The following is a 15,364-nucleotide window of genomic DNA, read 5'->3' on the forward strand; positions in this document are numbered from 1 at the left end:
GTCTTTTGTGGTTGTTCCGCCAAAAAATATGCCCGAAAAGTGGGTGTGCAACACTTCTTCTTTCAGCCTGCAAATCAGTTGTTCGTTTGTAAACATGTTGCGTATGGCTTTTCGCCGCTGATTGTAATAGTAGAACTGAGTTAATTCATACATGTACTTCATTCTTCTCTTCTCTCTTCCCCTTTTTATTGATCTTTGAGGGTTTGAAGAGTTCCTATATGAACGTTGGGCAGAATTAAATTGGCCTTTTCTTGTCAATTCATAAAACTTCTGAGCGGGGTGTTTCGGTCCGGGAAGAATATTAGGCACTGAATTGTCGAAATTGTCTATTAGGTTTTCAGAAAACTTTGATTTCCATTTAATCAGCTCGCTGTTGTACTCATTTATATTCGGAGCTGGAGTAGTAGTGGTGTTGGTCGTGGTATCATTGTCTTGCGATTCTCTGGGGAATTTCGTAAAATACTGACTTTACTTTGCTTCTTGACCAGGGTATCTCTGTACAGTGTAGGGTGAGCTCTGCTAATGTGTATGCTTACACCCCTGTCGGGTCGATAATATTTTCCAAAGTGCGTGCATTGTACACCATGTGATTGTTGTTCTTCAGAAAGATGATTAGCTGTACTATGAACACGTATATGTGACCATATAACTGAATTGAAATATAATATATATAATTGAAATATTCTTACCAATGCGCTATTATCTAGAAAGGAATATAAAATGAACCACGCAATCTTCTAACATCACTGCTGTGTCGACTTGATTTTCTGAATGAGGCAACGGAATACTAAAATATATAACAAGCGACAATCACATAACAAGAGACATGTATAAAAGTTAACCTCACTAAACGTTTCACCTATAAAAAATCTGCACCACACGAAAAAAATTTAAAACTAGTCCTTTCGGATAAAGGATGTACTCCACAAGCAAAAACTGTAAAAATTGTAAGTTTAAAGTTGTAAATATCTTACTTTATTATTATCTCCATAAAACTGGGTCACGTTTTATACCTTCCGCTAGGTTTGAGTGAAATGTAGATCATATCCCAGGGCCTCTCAGGGTGCATGCGCCTGGTGCATGACTGTGCACGGTGCAAAAGACGACTTCGCTTGGCTGACCAGAGTGCAGACCCCCACTCCTCGATTTGGAGCAATAGCGCTGTCTCTCTCTTTCCCCACGCCTGTCTCGCTCGCTCTCCCGTCTCCCTCTTCCTCATGTGCTCCGTAGCGCTCCAAATCTGAGCCGAGCTTAGCCGAGTAGCCCAGAGATGAAGCGTTGGTCCGAGCCAAGTGGGACCGATGCACAGTGCACAGAGCTCTTGCGCCTCAATTTGCATGCGTGAGATTTTGGGCGTTTGAGAGGCCCTGTCATATCCTATGCAGCACCGTGCACAGAGTGCAGGTTGTCCTTTATAAAGATGGTGTCTTAGTTAATGTCAAAAGTAGTAAACAAATAATGTATAGGCCTACTCTGTGACCTAGGCAACATCATGCAGAGAGTATAGGGTTTTCGTCTTCATCGTGATTTCTGTGAGAGCGATGGTAAATTGAAATATGATGTTGGGCACTTAGGGCAAGATTGTAATCATAATCAAGTACCCCTCTTCTTAGTATTAACTATGGACAATTATAGTCAAAACAAGATGGTTCCCACTTAGGGCACAAAATTTATAAAAAATATTGATTAAAAATCCATAAATTCACCAGACGATACTAACACGTAATTATAATCCAAAACAATGTCGGAATCCCTTCCCTGAAAGTATAAATGAAGCGTAATTATTCCAAACAGATCTATTTTTTGCACACCAAATCTACACATGAACTTATTGCATGGAGTTTCAATCATTGTTGTTGAGTATTAAATAATTTAAATTGTATGTTGTAGATGAATAAATAAAGGTGCCTATGATGAAACACAATGAACAATGAAACATAAATAAATAAATCGTCATATTCTTGTGTATTTTACAAGTATTATCAAATAATCGTCAAATTCTTGTGTGTTTTACAAGTATTATCATTGTAACTCAACAACATACAATGTTCATATTTTAAATCATCAGAATTCTGATTATTGTATCTCATTTAATTTTGTAATCAGTACTTAAAATAAATCAAAATTTTTATATATTGTTGTCTTTATGTTCAATATCAACAGTAAATTGTAAAAGAACACTAAGTAATTTTCCTGATTTGTGAGAAATGCGCAAACATTGAGTTTTGAGATACAGTGTTACTACTTGGGACCATCGATTGTGTAAAAGTCTCTGGAACTGATTTTGTTGTAATTTTCTTCTGTTGAATCAGTTAGATCTGTCCATGATTGTCTCTTGGTTTGCCTGATAATTTGTCTGAACTTTTCCCTTATATTTCTGAGGTTGGTTGCACTTTCTTCTGTTTTGTGAGTTTGAGATTTTAACCATGCCTGATGCCTTTCTTCATGTTTTGTCACATTCTGAGGTCCACCAGGCATGTCTTATGTGTGTTCAATGGGACTAAATTTTCAGCTTGTTGCCTGAGAATTGGAACCAGTTCTTCTAAGTTGTCTGTCAGTTTTATGTTTTGTGTGACTTCTGTATATTTATCATTTCTAATTAATTAGTGTGGATCAAAGTTCCTCTTTCATTTATTGCTTTTGGTTTCATTTTTAGTGGTGTGAACTTAATTTTTACTATGAAATGATCTGAACTTGTATCTACTCCTCTTAATACTTTAACATTGTCAATTTCTCTGTGTGAAGGATTTGTCCATAAATACGTGATCCAGCTGCCATTCCTCTTTTCTCCAATCAGGATGTTTCCAAGTTTTAAGTTTGTTTGGCCTCCTTTTGAAGTATGTGGACTTTGAGATCAGTTTGTGTTCTCTACTGAGTTCAACAAGTCTTTAACCATTCTTATTTGTACGTTTATGTGGAGCCCATTTCCCAGTGATAGGTATTTCTTTTCTCTTCCGAGTTGGGCATTGAAGTCCCCTAATAGGATCTTAATGTTATTAATATTTACTTGGTTTACTGTTTGGTCAAGGAGTTCCCAAATCTTTTCCACTTCTTTCTTAGTCTTTGTTAGAAAATGCTTTTCATTAGTAGGGACATGGGCATTTATGATGGTATAAATTTTGTTGGATGCTTTTAAACTCAAAGTTGAAATTCTAGGTGAGATGGCTTAGAAATCGATTATTGAATCTATTATTTTTACATTGACTATAAACCCAGTTCCAAATTGGGGACATTGTTTCATAACCCTTAGTCCAGGTTTCCCATTGTAAATTCTGTAGCCGTGAGATTTGAATGGTTCTTCTGTAGTATTTCTGATCTCCTGTACTCTCATCTACTATTAAACAAACAATTCTTGTGTATATGCACTAGCTCTCTTGAAAATGGCTGTAATGATTTCAATGAAATTCACAGAGTAGGGATTTTTTGGGTCTAGACATCAATCTGTGAGGGTGCCATTTTCAAGAAAATTCATTTTCAGGTGTTCATGTGCATTTTTTAAATTAGGAAGTCAGGTAGACAGCAGCATTTCAAGAAGTTTAACTGCAAAGTAGCAGATGTTGGTTTTGTAACAAACTTAGCAATATACATTTTATATCTGTACTAGCTTTCTCGAAGAAGACTTTGACAAGTCTGACTGCAATGCCTCGGACCTTAAAGCTACTATCGATCGAGAGGAAAATGGCACAGTTCATAGGAATGTATGATTCTCACATGGTAAATTCCTTCTTCATATAAGCCATATTTGAGCACACAAATGAACATCTCTTTCCCATCATCTGCTCTTAAGACCATTTTGTTATATTATTACTATTATTATTATCCTTGTGGTTTAGTGTTAGAAGTGTATTTGCTAAAATATGTAGTGTATATAATATCAAATGGGTTACAAAAATAATAGTGGAAAGCAGGCGTGAAAACTTGAAACAGCAACTGTGACTCACTCTGGTGCCTCAAAGTGCGCACTAAAAACTAGGCTTTGGCAACTGTGAAGCACTAAAAACTAGGCTTTGGCAACTGTGAAGTAATACACTATCAAATGTTAATAATATTTAATTTATTAGGCCTGTTTTAAGAAAAATGGCTGGAAGGGGCAGTATTTGCACTGTATATGGTTGTAAGAATTACAGGCAGCAAAGTGCACCAAAGTCTTTCTACAGATTTCCAAAAAATAAAGAAATGTAAGTATGAGTTGAAATGTTAGGTTAGATTTCCATATATTTACATAATTTCATTTTATATAGAATACCTTGTTTTATGACAATCATGTACTAATTTTTATTATTGATTTTATTAGATGCAAGCAGTGGGTTATTCGGAGCAGACGAGCAGACCTGGATGATATATTCAAAAGAGAAGGACCAGAACGTTTGAACAAAAGTTATGTTATGTGTTCAGATCATTTTGTACAGAAAGACTTTAGAAACAAGAATTCATTAAGTCAGGGGTGAGTATTTCAAACACATTAGGATTTGAAAGTATGCAGACTTTATATAAGACTAGCATGATACCCGTGCTTCGCTACGGTATTATACTGAAATTTATATTTTAATGCTTATTGTTTTATATATAATCCGCCGAAATTCGCGATCTGACTCTCTTTCTGAGAGAATCAGCCAAAATTCTCGATCTGACTCGTTTTCTAATAGATTACTGGAAGTTTCCTCCCACTTTTCAATCATTCCTTCCGGCAATCGATTTCGTACTTCCCGGGCTAGTTCCAGGTATACCACCCGGTCACTTGGGTCCCTAAATCTTTGCCATCTTTTCCTAAAAGCATTTTTAATATGGAACAAATCCTTCAGATCAGGCGTGGTGCCGTCTTGGGTGTCTTGGCGGTACTGAACCCGCGACCAGACTGCATTCTTAGTCATTAGGGCCTGCCCGTCCAGGACCCGTTTCCAGCGCGGTCCGCACATTTGACGACGGTCCAGAACATTATTATTATTATTATTATTATTATTATTATTATTATTATTATTATTATTATTATTATTATTATTATTATTATATATATGTTCTGGACCCCACAGCAATATGCAAGACCGCTACTTGGCGGTAAAATACATCTGCTGCCATTGTCATTGCTAACAATGTGACCAGCACCATTGTTGCGCGTAGGCAAGTGTGCGGAATTTCTGGCGATACGAATGACATACCTCCGTGTATCATTGACCTTATTATAGAGGTGAACAATTTGACGGCCAATCTCATTCCTATCGTTTATTTCAAATGTGTTTAAATTTTTATTTATATGCCAGGAGAATCTACTCTAATCTAAGAGCGTTCTCCGAAGGAAAATATGGCTGTTGGAAAAGAACCCAGGAAAGATTAAAAATGATCGGTTTATGATCAGAATAAGTACATCGCAAGTCTACAGCCTGTTTCCTATCATTCGACAGGATCAGGGATGGAATGAATAAAGCCCCATCCAGCGGCGACAATAGGAATTGTGTCGGCTGCCGAAGCTCCCCTCTGGGGCAATGATCGATGAGTGACAATTGAAATGAAATATTGGACAGTGTTGCTGGAATGAATGATGACAGGGAAAGCCGGAGTATCCGGAGAAAAATCTGTCCCGCCTCCATTTTGTCCAGCATGAATGTCACATGGAGTGACCGGGATTTGAAACACGGAACCCAGCTGTGAGAGGCCGGCGCGCTGCCGACTGAGCAACGGAGGCTCCTTATAAGTACATTACGAACAGTAAAATCAATTGGTCTCACCTCCTTTTACACCCCACCGCCGTTAAGTTTATTTACTCCCACCCTCCAAAAAATTAAAAGAAGGCGAGTTTCTTTATGTTTAAAGGAGATTCCAAATACCAATGTTCACGTTTATTACCTTCAGGTTTGAGATATAAGTATCCCCTTAAAAATAATTCACTTTTTTAACTTCCTTCCACACTCCCCACCCCCCTCACAAAGTGATATTAAAGCAAAAAATACTTGTTCCTTTAATAGTAAAGGATCTTCTAAATACCAATTATCACCACTCTAACCTCTTCACTTTTTGATTTATGTGTCCTCATGAAAGGAATTCAACTCCTTTTCACTCCCCCCCCCCCCCCCAAGGTATTTCCCCCCAAAACGCGCTTTTCTTTGTTTTTAAAGGAGATCAAAATACCAATTTTCACGTCTGTAACAAGTTTAGTTTTTATTAGATGTATGTATTCTCATACAATTAAGTCAATTAATTTTTTCTATCCTTTAACACTCCAAATCCCCTTCATTGGATTTTCTGAGAATACGTGTTTGTTTACTTTTAAAGCAGATTCCAAAAATAAAATTTCACGTGTGTAACATTTTCATTTTTGAGATATCAGTAGCCTAATTAAAAGAATTCAACACCATTTTCAGTCACTTTTACCCCCCCACTACCCAAGTTGTATTTCCGAAAGTAAAAATACACTTTTCTTTATTTTTAATAGGATAAAAAATGACCATTTTTCACTTCTGTAACATGTTAAGTTTTTTGAGATATACTGTAGAAATTCTCATTTTAAAATTTCACCCCATTTTAGTTCCCCTTAAGTGGAGTTTCCAAAGACAAATCACCTATGTTTCTTTACACTTACAGGAGATTCCAAATACCCACTATGTACGTCTGTAACATTTTACGCTTCTAAGATATTCTGTAGATATAGTCTTTCAAAAAATTCACCCCAATTTGCCACTCCTGTTTAACCGCCATTAATTGAATTTTCCAAAAGCAAAAATATACGTGTTTCTATATTTTTAAAGGAGATCCCATTTACAAATTTTCAGTTCTGTAATATCTTCAGTTTCTGGGATATATGTATCCTCATTAAAGGCATTCAACCCATTATTCACCCTTTTACACCCCTCCGAATGGGATTTAGAGAAAACAAAGAAATACGTGTTCCTTTATTTTTAAGGGAGATTCTAAACACCAATTTTTACATCTGTAAACGTTTAAAGTTTTAAGATGTGGACACACTCATTTTAAAAATTCACCCCCCTTTTCACCCCCCATTATTTGGATTTTCCAAAAACGAACAAATACCTGTTTCTTTATTTTTAAAGTAGATCCCAAATACCAATTTTCAGGTCTGTAATATCTTCAGGTTCTGAAATATTAGTAGCCTCATTAAAGGCATTCAACCTATTTTTCACCCTTTTTCACCCTTCCTATTAGAATTTTCCGAAAACAAAAAAGTACGTGTTTCTTTATTTTTAAAGGAGATTTCTAAATACCAAATTTTACATCTATAAACTTTAAAAGTTTTGAGATATAGATACACTCATTTTAAAAGTTTCATCCCCCTTTTCACCCCCCAATATTTGGATTTTCCCAAAACAAAAAAAATACCTGTTTCTTTATTTTTAAAGTAGATCCCAGATACCAATTTTCAGGTCTGTAATATATTCAGTTTCTAAGATATAAGTATTCTCTTTAAAGGCATTCAACCCATTTTTCACCCCTTTTCACCCCTCGTATTGGGATTTTCCGAAAACAAAAAAAGTACGTGTTCCTTTATTTTTAACGAAGATTCTAAATACTAATTTTTACATCTCTAAACTTTAAAACCTTTGAGATATAGATGCATTCATTTTAAAAATTCACCCCCCTTTTCACCCTCGCATTAATTGGATTTTCCAAAAACAAAAACATATGTGTTTCTTTATTTTTCACAGCGATCAAAAGTACCAATTTTGAGGTCTGTAATATCTTCAGTTTCTGAGATATAAGTAGCGTATCCTGATTAAAGGCATTCAACCCCTTTTTCACCCTTTTTCACCCCTCCTATTGGGATTGTCTGAAAACAAAAAAATACGTGTTTCCTTATTTTTAAAGAAGATTCTAAATACCAGTTTTCACATCTGTAAACTTAGTTTTGAGATATAGACACACTCGTTTTAAAATTTCACCCCCCTTTTCACCCCCTTAGCGACGGAATATCCAAAAATCCTCTCTTAGCGAGCACCTACATCTTAATATGAATATATCCCCAAAATTTCATTTCGTTATGTCCGGTAGTTTTGGCTCGGCGATGATGAATCAGTCAGTCAGTCAGTCAGGACAAGCTACTTTATATATATAGATTGTCTTATTACATTTAATTTATCTTTTCAGACTTTGGCCTGGATCTCTCCCCTCGGTTTTGCCTTCTACAAAGGAAATCAATAAGAGAAGCCCAGAAAATAGGTGGAGAGAAGAGGAATTGGAGTCGGAGTCAGCCGTGTGTGATGAAACCAAAGTAGTGAGTAATGACACCTTCAGTGTTAAGGAAAAGTTCACTGTGTCCACAAATGGCAAAAAAGTGTAGAGCATTGCAAAAAAAAGTGTCCAGATATAAGAAACAATTGCATATTGAAAACTAGGCTAAGTAATTTAAATCAGAAGAAAATGAGAAGTAAAACTGCAGTAAACAATGTTTTTAGTGTTTGTGCAGGTACTTTTTATAGTGATGTAGCAGGTAACTTTGTAAAACTCCAGGCTAAACTTAAGAACATAAGGGTTCAGGGGAGGAGGTACTCAGAATAAGGTAAGAATTTTGCTTTGGCCCTTCATTTCTGTTCTCCAAAATCATGCAGGTTCTTGCAGACATATTTTTGTTTACCTATTACTAGGCCATTGAAAATTTGGCTGCAAAATTCAGAGGTAAAGTCTGGTATAATGGCATGGTTCTTGATTTGCTACAAATTAAGTGCAAAAAAATGAAAGCCCAAGAAAAAGGCAGGCCTATACCTGTAATTTGTTTCAAGGGTTTGTAGACACAGGTTCGGAAATCTTACCTGACTTAAATGGCGCTGAAAGACATTTATGTAATCAGGCTGTGGTGATAAGGTTAATGGTCTGTACCTGAAATTCAGGCAAATTATAGGATATTTTTTGACCAGTGACGCTATGTCAGGGTAGAGCATTAAAGATATGCTACAGGTGCACTTGCTGAAAATTCAGGGCACTGGACTAGTAGCCAAGACTATAGTTTATGATCAAGGAGCAAACAATGTTAAAATGAAAAGTTTGGGGTTCATTTCAGACAAGCCATATTATTATTATTATTATTATTATTATTATTATTATTATTATTATTATTATATGTAGGACAAAATCACTGGAAGCCTTCTTTGCAGCCCAAAATCTTTGCATTTTTTCTCTTGCAACCTGTCTTCTATCCCCTATATCCCCTATTCATTTTCTGTTCTATCATGGAAGCCTCTGAGTTGTTGATGACTGATCTATACTTTGTTTGGTTTAGGACGTCTTCCAATTTAATCCAGACTGCTCAAGATCCTTTCTTACCTCCCTGATTCATTTGTTGGAAACTTGAGGTCTGTTGTCAAGCGTTTTAAAAATCTGTTTTGTCAGCCTCTTCTCATCCATTCGAAACAGATGTCCATAAAATTTGAGTCTTCTTTCCTCCATTGACTCGATCAATCTTTCACTTTCTTGGTATATTTCTCCCCTTCCTCTAACATGTACTGGCCATCCATGAATTTTGGACCCATTATCTTGCGAAGGATCTTTCTCTCAAATTTCTCGGCTCTCTTAGTCCTGACATTCCTGTAATTCGGAGGCATTCACTAGCATACAGACACACTGTTTTGATTACTGTATTGTAGTGTCTTAATTTATCTTGCCTTGAGGTGGCTTTCCCCTTGTATAAAGCATGTGTCCTGTGAACAGCAGTGGCCATCTTCTATCACTAGTTTCCAGCTTACGATTTCTCTGAGGTACTTGAAGCTGTCAACCCTTTCTATCTTACCATGCTCTGTCTTGAAGTAATGAGGGGCTGTTTTGATGTTGGCCATATATTTGGTTTTTACAAACAAAATTTTTTGCAGCACCATTCATGAAACTTCATTACCCCCTGGTACATGCAAGAAGGCTGCCCGTAAGAGTATGGTAAATACAGCCCTAAAAATACCACTATCCCAGCAAAATTTAAAAAAAAAAAAAAGAAATAAAAACCATCCAAACAATAACAGAGAATAATGGATTCAGCAGATCGTTTGTAAATAAAATTATCAATAAACATAAAAACAAAACCAAGACAACACTAAAGAAACTATCCAATAATAAAGAAAAGTTCTCCATATTTACATTTGATAACAGCAATATATATCAGGTCACTAATGTTTTTAAAACACATAATATAAAAATAGCATATAGAGAACTAATCGTACTAATACAAAATTATTATTTAATGCCCATATTATTATTATTATTATTATTATTATTATTATTATTATTATTATTATTATTATAAAAATGAAGATTGGCTGAAAAATCAAAACAAATTGCATGGGTTTTGCTGATGATTTACCAGTACTAGCAGTTAACATAAAATAAGCAAAAACCCAGATATCAGAACTTCAAAACTTTGCTAATAAAATTGGCTTCAAAGTATCATATAAAAAAAAACAGAAATTATGCCCCAAAAACCAACACAATTAAAAGAAGTTACCTTAAATGGTAATAAAATCAAAATTTAACTAATTTAAATATCTTGGAGAAGTAACAACACATAACCTAAATTTAAAAAATCTCAATCCAAACAAGAACAAATAGATTAGCTAAAGCACAAAACATCTATCAGTAAATGCAAAAATAAAACACTACAACACAGTTATAAAACAAGAAGCTACAAATGCAGCAGAAACACTTTTTCACCTGAATAAACAAAGACTGACAGACTTCAGAAAATTGAATGGAGAATTGGAAGAACCTGCATCAACAAAAATACCAGAAAGATGGACAGTGGCGGATAATACCTAACAAAGTCATGTACACAGAGCTAGAACCCATTACAGATATTATGTGTAAGAGGAGACTGGGATTCTTTGGACATATCGTGAGGACGCAGGATTCGAGACTTCTAAAACAACTAGTACAACACAATCTCGTCTCAAAAAATACCACAACAGGATGTAAATGGCTCAGAGAAGTAAGAGAGGATCTGAAGGAAATAAGCCTTAAACAGGACTCCACAAAAAAGATAAAATTGAATACAAAACTCAAGAATACAAACCTCCGCTTTACCCTTGCGAAACAAACCCACAACACGCACGTTTTCAACCAAGGAAAGGACACGAAGATCAAAGCATCTGAAATACTGGGAGAACCACAAAGCAGAACAATCCCTTCAAAAATACGTGAAGGATGGACTGACTAAAGTGATCCTATCCAGTCATAAAACAAGCAGAAGAATTAATAATAATAATAATAATAATAATAATAATAATAATAATAATAATAAACACAAATCCAGAATATATAAATTGGACTATCAAGAATGTGAATCTATGTACATTGAACAAACAGATAGAAATTTTATAATAAGAGATACAAAACATCTTAATGCCATTAAATATAATAATTTTTCTGCCATGAGTAACCATCATAAGGATTCCAGTCATAAATATACTACAATAGGTAGACTTAAAACGTCCTATGTAATGAACAAAAGGGCCCTTTACTCAATATTTTAGAGAGCATTAACATTGATCAATACAAGAATCCCCCATATAATTTATGTACATACATACATCATCATAGACTGTTATGCCTTTCAGCATTCAGTCTGCAAGCCTCTGTGAATTTATTAAACTTTGCTATAATTCTCTATGTGCAACTAGTGCTGTGGCCTCATTTACTTCTATACCTCTTATATTTAGAAACTGAGTCAAAATCAAATCAAAATCTCTTTATTTGCAAATGAGGTGTCTACTTCGGTGGCAAATGGTACACTAAAATAAGTTATTATCAAGCACTAAATTTTAAATTAACAAGAGAAGAAAATTTTCCTAGAATACAATATTATACAAGTTATGCTAACAGTTTTTTTTTTCTATTAAACACACAGCTCATCCTTAATAAATTTATATTGTTTACAAAATTCTACTTATAATATCTCCTGTACTTACAAACATAGTCAACTCGTATACAGTATGTGGAATTACTTCAAATAATACTATACAACTGGTATAAGATTAAAGTTTACATTGCATTTATTTACTTATTTTTTTACGCATTTTGGAACCTAAGTAGCATAACAACCTGCTCTATCTTAACCAGAGCCCCTTTTGCCACCACTTTTCAAGAGTTCCTGAAGGGCCTTCACAGCTACCATAGCGGTCCTAGGGCCCTCGAAGTCGAATGCCCTCTAACAATTCATTTATTTTCTGTGTTGCTGTTTATTCTCTTTTTGAATATCTGTACAGATTCTGGAAAAGGATCAAACACTATCCCTGGTAAACTGTTCCACTCCTTCACACCCTTCCCAATGAATGAAAATTTACCCCAATCACTTGTGCTAAAATTCCTTCTAATTTTATACTTGTGGTCTGTTCTGCCGATATACTTATTTTCCAACTGAAGCCTCTCACAGATTTCTCCCCATGCTGCTTCTCCTGTATAGGCTCTATATAATCCTATAAGTCTAGTTTTCTCCCTTCTCTTACTTAAAGTTTCCCACCCAAGTTCCTCTAACATTTCTGATACACTACTTTTTTTCTCCTGAAATCCCCTGTTACAAATCTTGCTGCTTTCCTCTGCATGCTATCTTTTTCTTTTATTAGGTATTCTTAGTGAGGATCCCAAACACTGTTTGCATATTCCAATAATGGACGAACCATACTTAAGTAACTTTTTTCTTTTAATTCTTTGTTGCCTCCTTTAAGTAGTCTCATTATGACATGTAACGATCTGTATGCTTTCCCAAAAATGTCATCAACATGACCCTTCCAGTGCAAATTACTTTCAAATCTCACACTTAAGTATTTGCAATTGCCATCTTTTGGGATAACTACCTCATCCAAAGTGTATTCAAATTCATTTTTAAAGCTCCTGTTTGTAAATGTTGTAACAGTTGATTTGCCTCCATTAACCTTCATATTATTTTCTTCAACCCATTTTTGGATACTCTCAAGGTCCCTTTGTAATTCTGAACAATCCTCATTGTTATTTATTTCCCTATAAACAATTATGTCATCTGCATACAATCTTATTTTTGATGTTATATTGTTCCCTAAATCATTTGCGTATATTAAGAAAAGTAACGGATCGATTATACTACCCTGTGCAATTCCCTTCCAAACTTTCTCTTCCTATGATACATTACTTCCTACTTTGACTTTCTGAACCCTTGAATTTAGAAATGTTCTTATCCAACATATAACCCTTACGTCCAATCCTATTTCCTCCAATTTCTTTAATAATATTCCATGTTCCACTCTATCAAAGGCTTTGGAAAGATCTATGGCTATGCAATCTAACTGGCCTCCTGAATCCAACTGATCTGATATGTCCTGTTGAAATCCCACCAGTTGTGCCTCACAAGAAACTTTCTTTCTAAATCCATACTGGCTCCTCATGAACCAATTTTTATCATCACATATCCCTCTGATGTACTTTGCTATTAAACTATCCAGTATTTTACAAACTATACTGGTCAGGCTGATTGGTCTGTAGGCTAGTTCTCTGGTTTCCTTTTATCACCCTTTCCTTTATAAATTGCTATTATTATAGATCCTTCCATTCCTTTGATATTACACTATTATTTATGACATAGTCAAATAGAAATTTTAAATAAGGCACTGTGTACCACCCCATTGTTTTTAATACCTCCCCAGTAATTTGATCACTTCCTGCTGCTTTTCCTTGCTGAAGCAGTTGGATTTCTCTGAAAATATCTTCATTTGTGAATGAGAAGCTTCTTGTTTTCCTATGTGTCTCTCCCTCTCTATCTTCTGTTACAGTTTCCAACCCTTGACAATCTTCTCCTGAATCTCTGAATTCTCTACTAAATAGATTTGCTTTCTCAGTATCTAGCCATTGTCGTCTTGGTCTCCCTCTACTTCTCTTACCCTCCATAACAGAGTCCACTATTCTCCTCGGTAACCTATCCTCCTCCATTTACCTCACATGACCCCAACACCGAAGCCAGTTTATGCGTACAACTTCATTCATCGAGTTCATTCCTAATGTAGCCTTTATCCCCTAATTCGAATTACTCTCCTGCCATTGTTCCCACCTGTTTGTACCAGCAATCATTCTCACTACTTTCATGTCTGTTACTTCTAACTTATGAATAATATATCCTGAGTCCACCCAGCTTTCATTCCCGTAAAGCAAAGTTGGTCTGAAAACAGACCGATGTAAAGACAGTTTCGACCGGTAGCTGACTTCCTTCTTACAAAATACTGTTGATCGCAACTACAATCTCACTGCATTAGCTTTACTGCACCTTGATTCAATCTCACTATATTACCATCTTGGGAGAACACACATCCTAAATACTTGAAATTGTCTGCCTGCTCCAGCTTTGTATCACCAATCTAACATTCAATATTCACTTGGCTTTCTTACCTACTGACATCAATTTAGTCTTCAAAAGGCTAATTTTCATACCATACTCTGAATTCTCTACTAAATAGATTCACTTTCTCAGTATCTAGCCATTGTCGTCTTGGTCTCCCTCTACTTCTCTCACACTTAAGTATTTGCAAGATATTAGATTATAGGCTTTCGGGACAATCTGCCTTTAAGACCAAGTCGTCAGCATAGGCTTACTACATTTCCACCTAGGTGAATCCCTCTCTGCCACTTTATACTGTTCAGCAGATGATCCATGTAAACTACGAACTACAAAGGTGAAAGATTACTGCCTTGTGTAACCCCTGTAAGTGCCCTGAACCAAGAACTCATTCTACCATCAATTCTCGCTGCAGCCCAACTGTCAACATACTGTAAATGCCTTTGATTGATTTTGAGTAATCTACCCTTAACCCATAGTCCCCCAGTATGGCAAACATCTTTTCCCTCAGTACTCTGTCATATGGTTTCTTTAGATCTAAAACATATCCGTCTATTCCTCTCATAGCATTTTTAAATTACCTGGCGCATACTGAAAATTGATCCTGACAGCTCCTCTGTGGTCTGAAACCACACTGGTTTTCATCTGACTTCCTCTCAACCACTAATCGCACGCTCCTTTCGAAGATGCCAGTGAATACTTTGCCTGGTATACTAATCAATGAAATACCTTGATAGTTATTGCAATTCTTCCTGTTCCCTTGCTTATAGATAGGTGCAGTTACTGCTTTTGTCCAATCTGAAGGTACCTTACTAACCCTCCATGCTAATTTTACTACGCTATGAAGCCTTGCCACTATAGTTCACCATTTCAGGTCTAATTTCATTTGTTTCTGCTACTTTATGATAGTGGATTTTATTTTTCATCTTTTCCACTTCCTCAAGCGTTATTTCACCAACATAATTTTCCTCCTCCTAATGAGCTTGATTGTTTGCGGCACCACCAGGAAGATTTCCTTTTACGTAGAGAAGATTTGCAAAATATTCTCTCTACCTGTCCAGTGATTCCCTGGTATCTGTTATG

The 15,364-nt window shown here is 35.7% G+C and overlaps 1 protein-coding gene across 9 annotated transcripts in view; it reads left to right on the forward strand.

Annotated features, from left to right (window-relative positions):
• Positions 1-15,364, forward strand: part of LOC136884746 (52 kDa repressor of the inhibitor of the protein kinase) — a 95,496-nt gene that overhangs the window by 14,107 nt on the left and 66,025 nt on the right. For 4 of the 9 annotated variants that reach the window (XM_068230330.1, XM_068230309.1, XM_068230312.1 and 1 more), the window contains exons 2-4: positions 4,062-4,178; positions 4,295-4,444; positions 8,095-8,221. The exons of 1 other annotated variant lie outside the window; for it this stretch is intronic. In XM_068230330.1, the coding sequence (XP_068086431.1) occupies positions 4,062-4,178; positions 4,295-4,444; positions 8,095-8,221 (394 nt within the window). Of the gene's footprint in view, positions 1-1,076; positions 3,974-4,004; positions 4,179-4,294; positions 4,445-8,094; positions 8,222-15,364 lie in introns of those variants that run through there. 4 more of the 9 variants (XM_068230313.1, XM_068230329.1, XM_068230321.1 and 1 more) reach the window with 3 other exon arrangements.

This window comes from Anabrus simplex, chromosome 1 (genome assembly GCF_040414725.1).
Source record: "Anabrus simplex isolate iqAnaSimp1 chromosome 1, ASM4041472v1, whole genome shotgun sequence".
Lineage (NCBI taxonomy): Eukaryota > Metazoa > Arthropoda > Insecta > Orthoptera > Tettigoniidae > Anabrus > Anabrus simplex.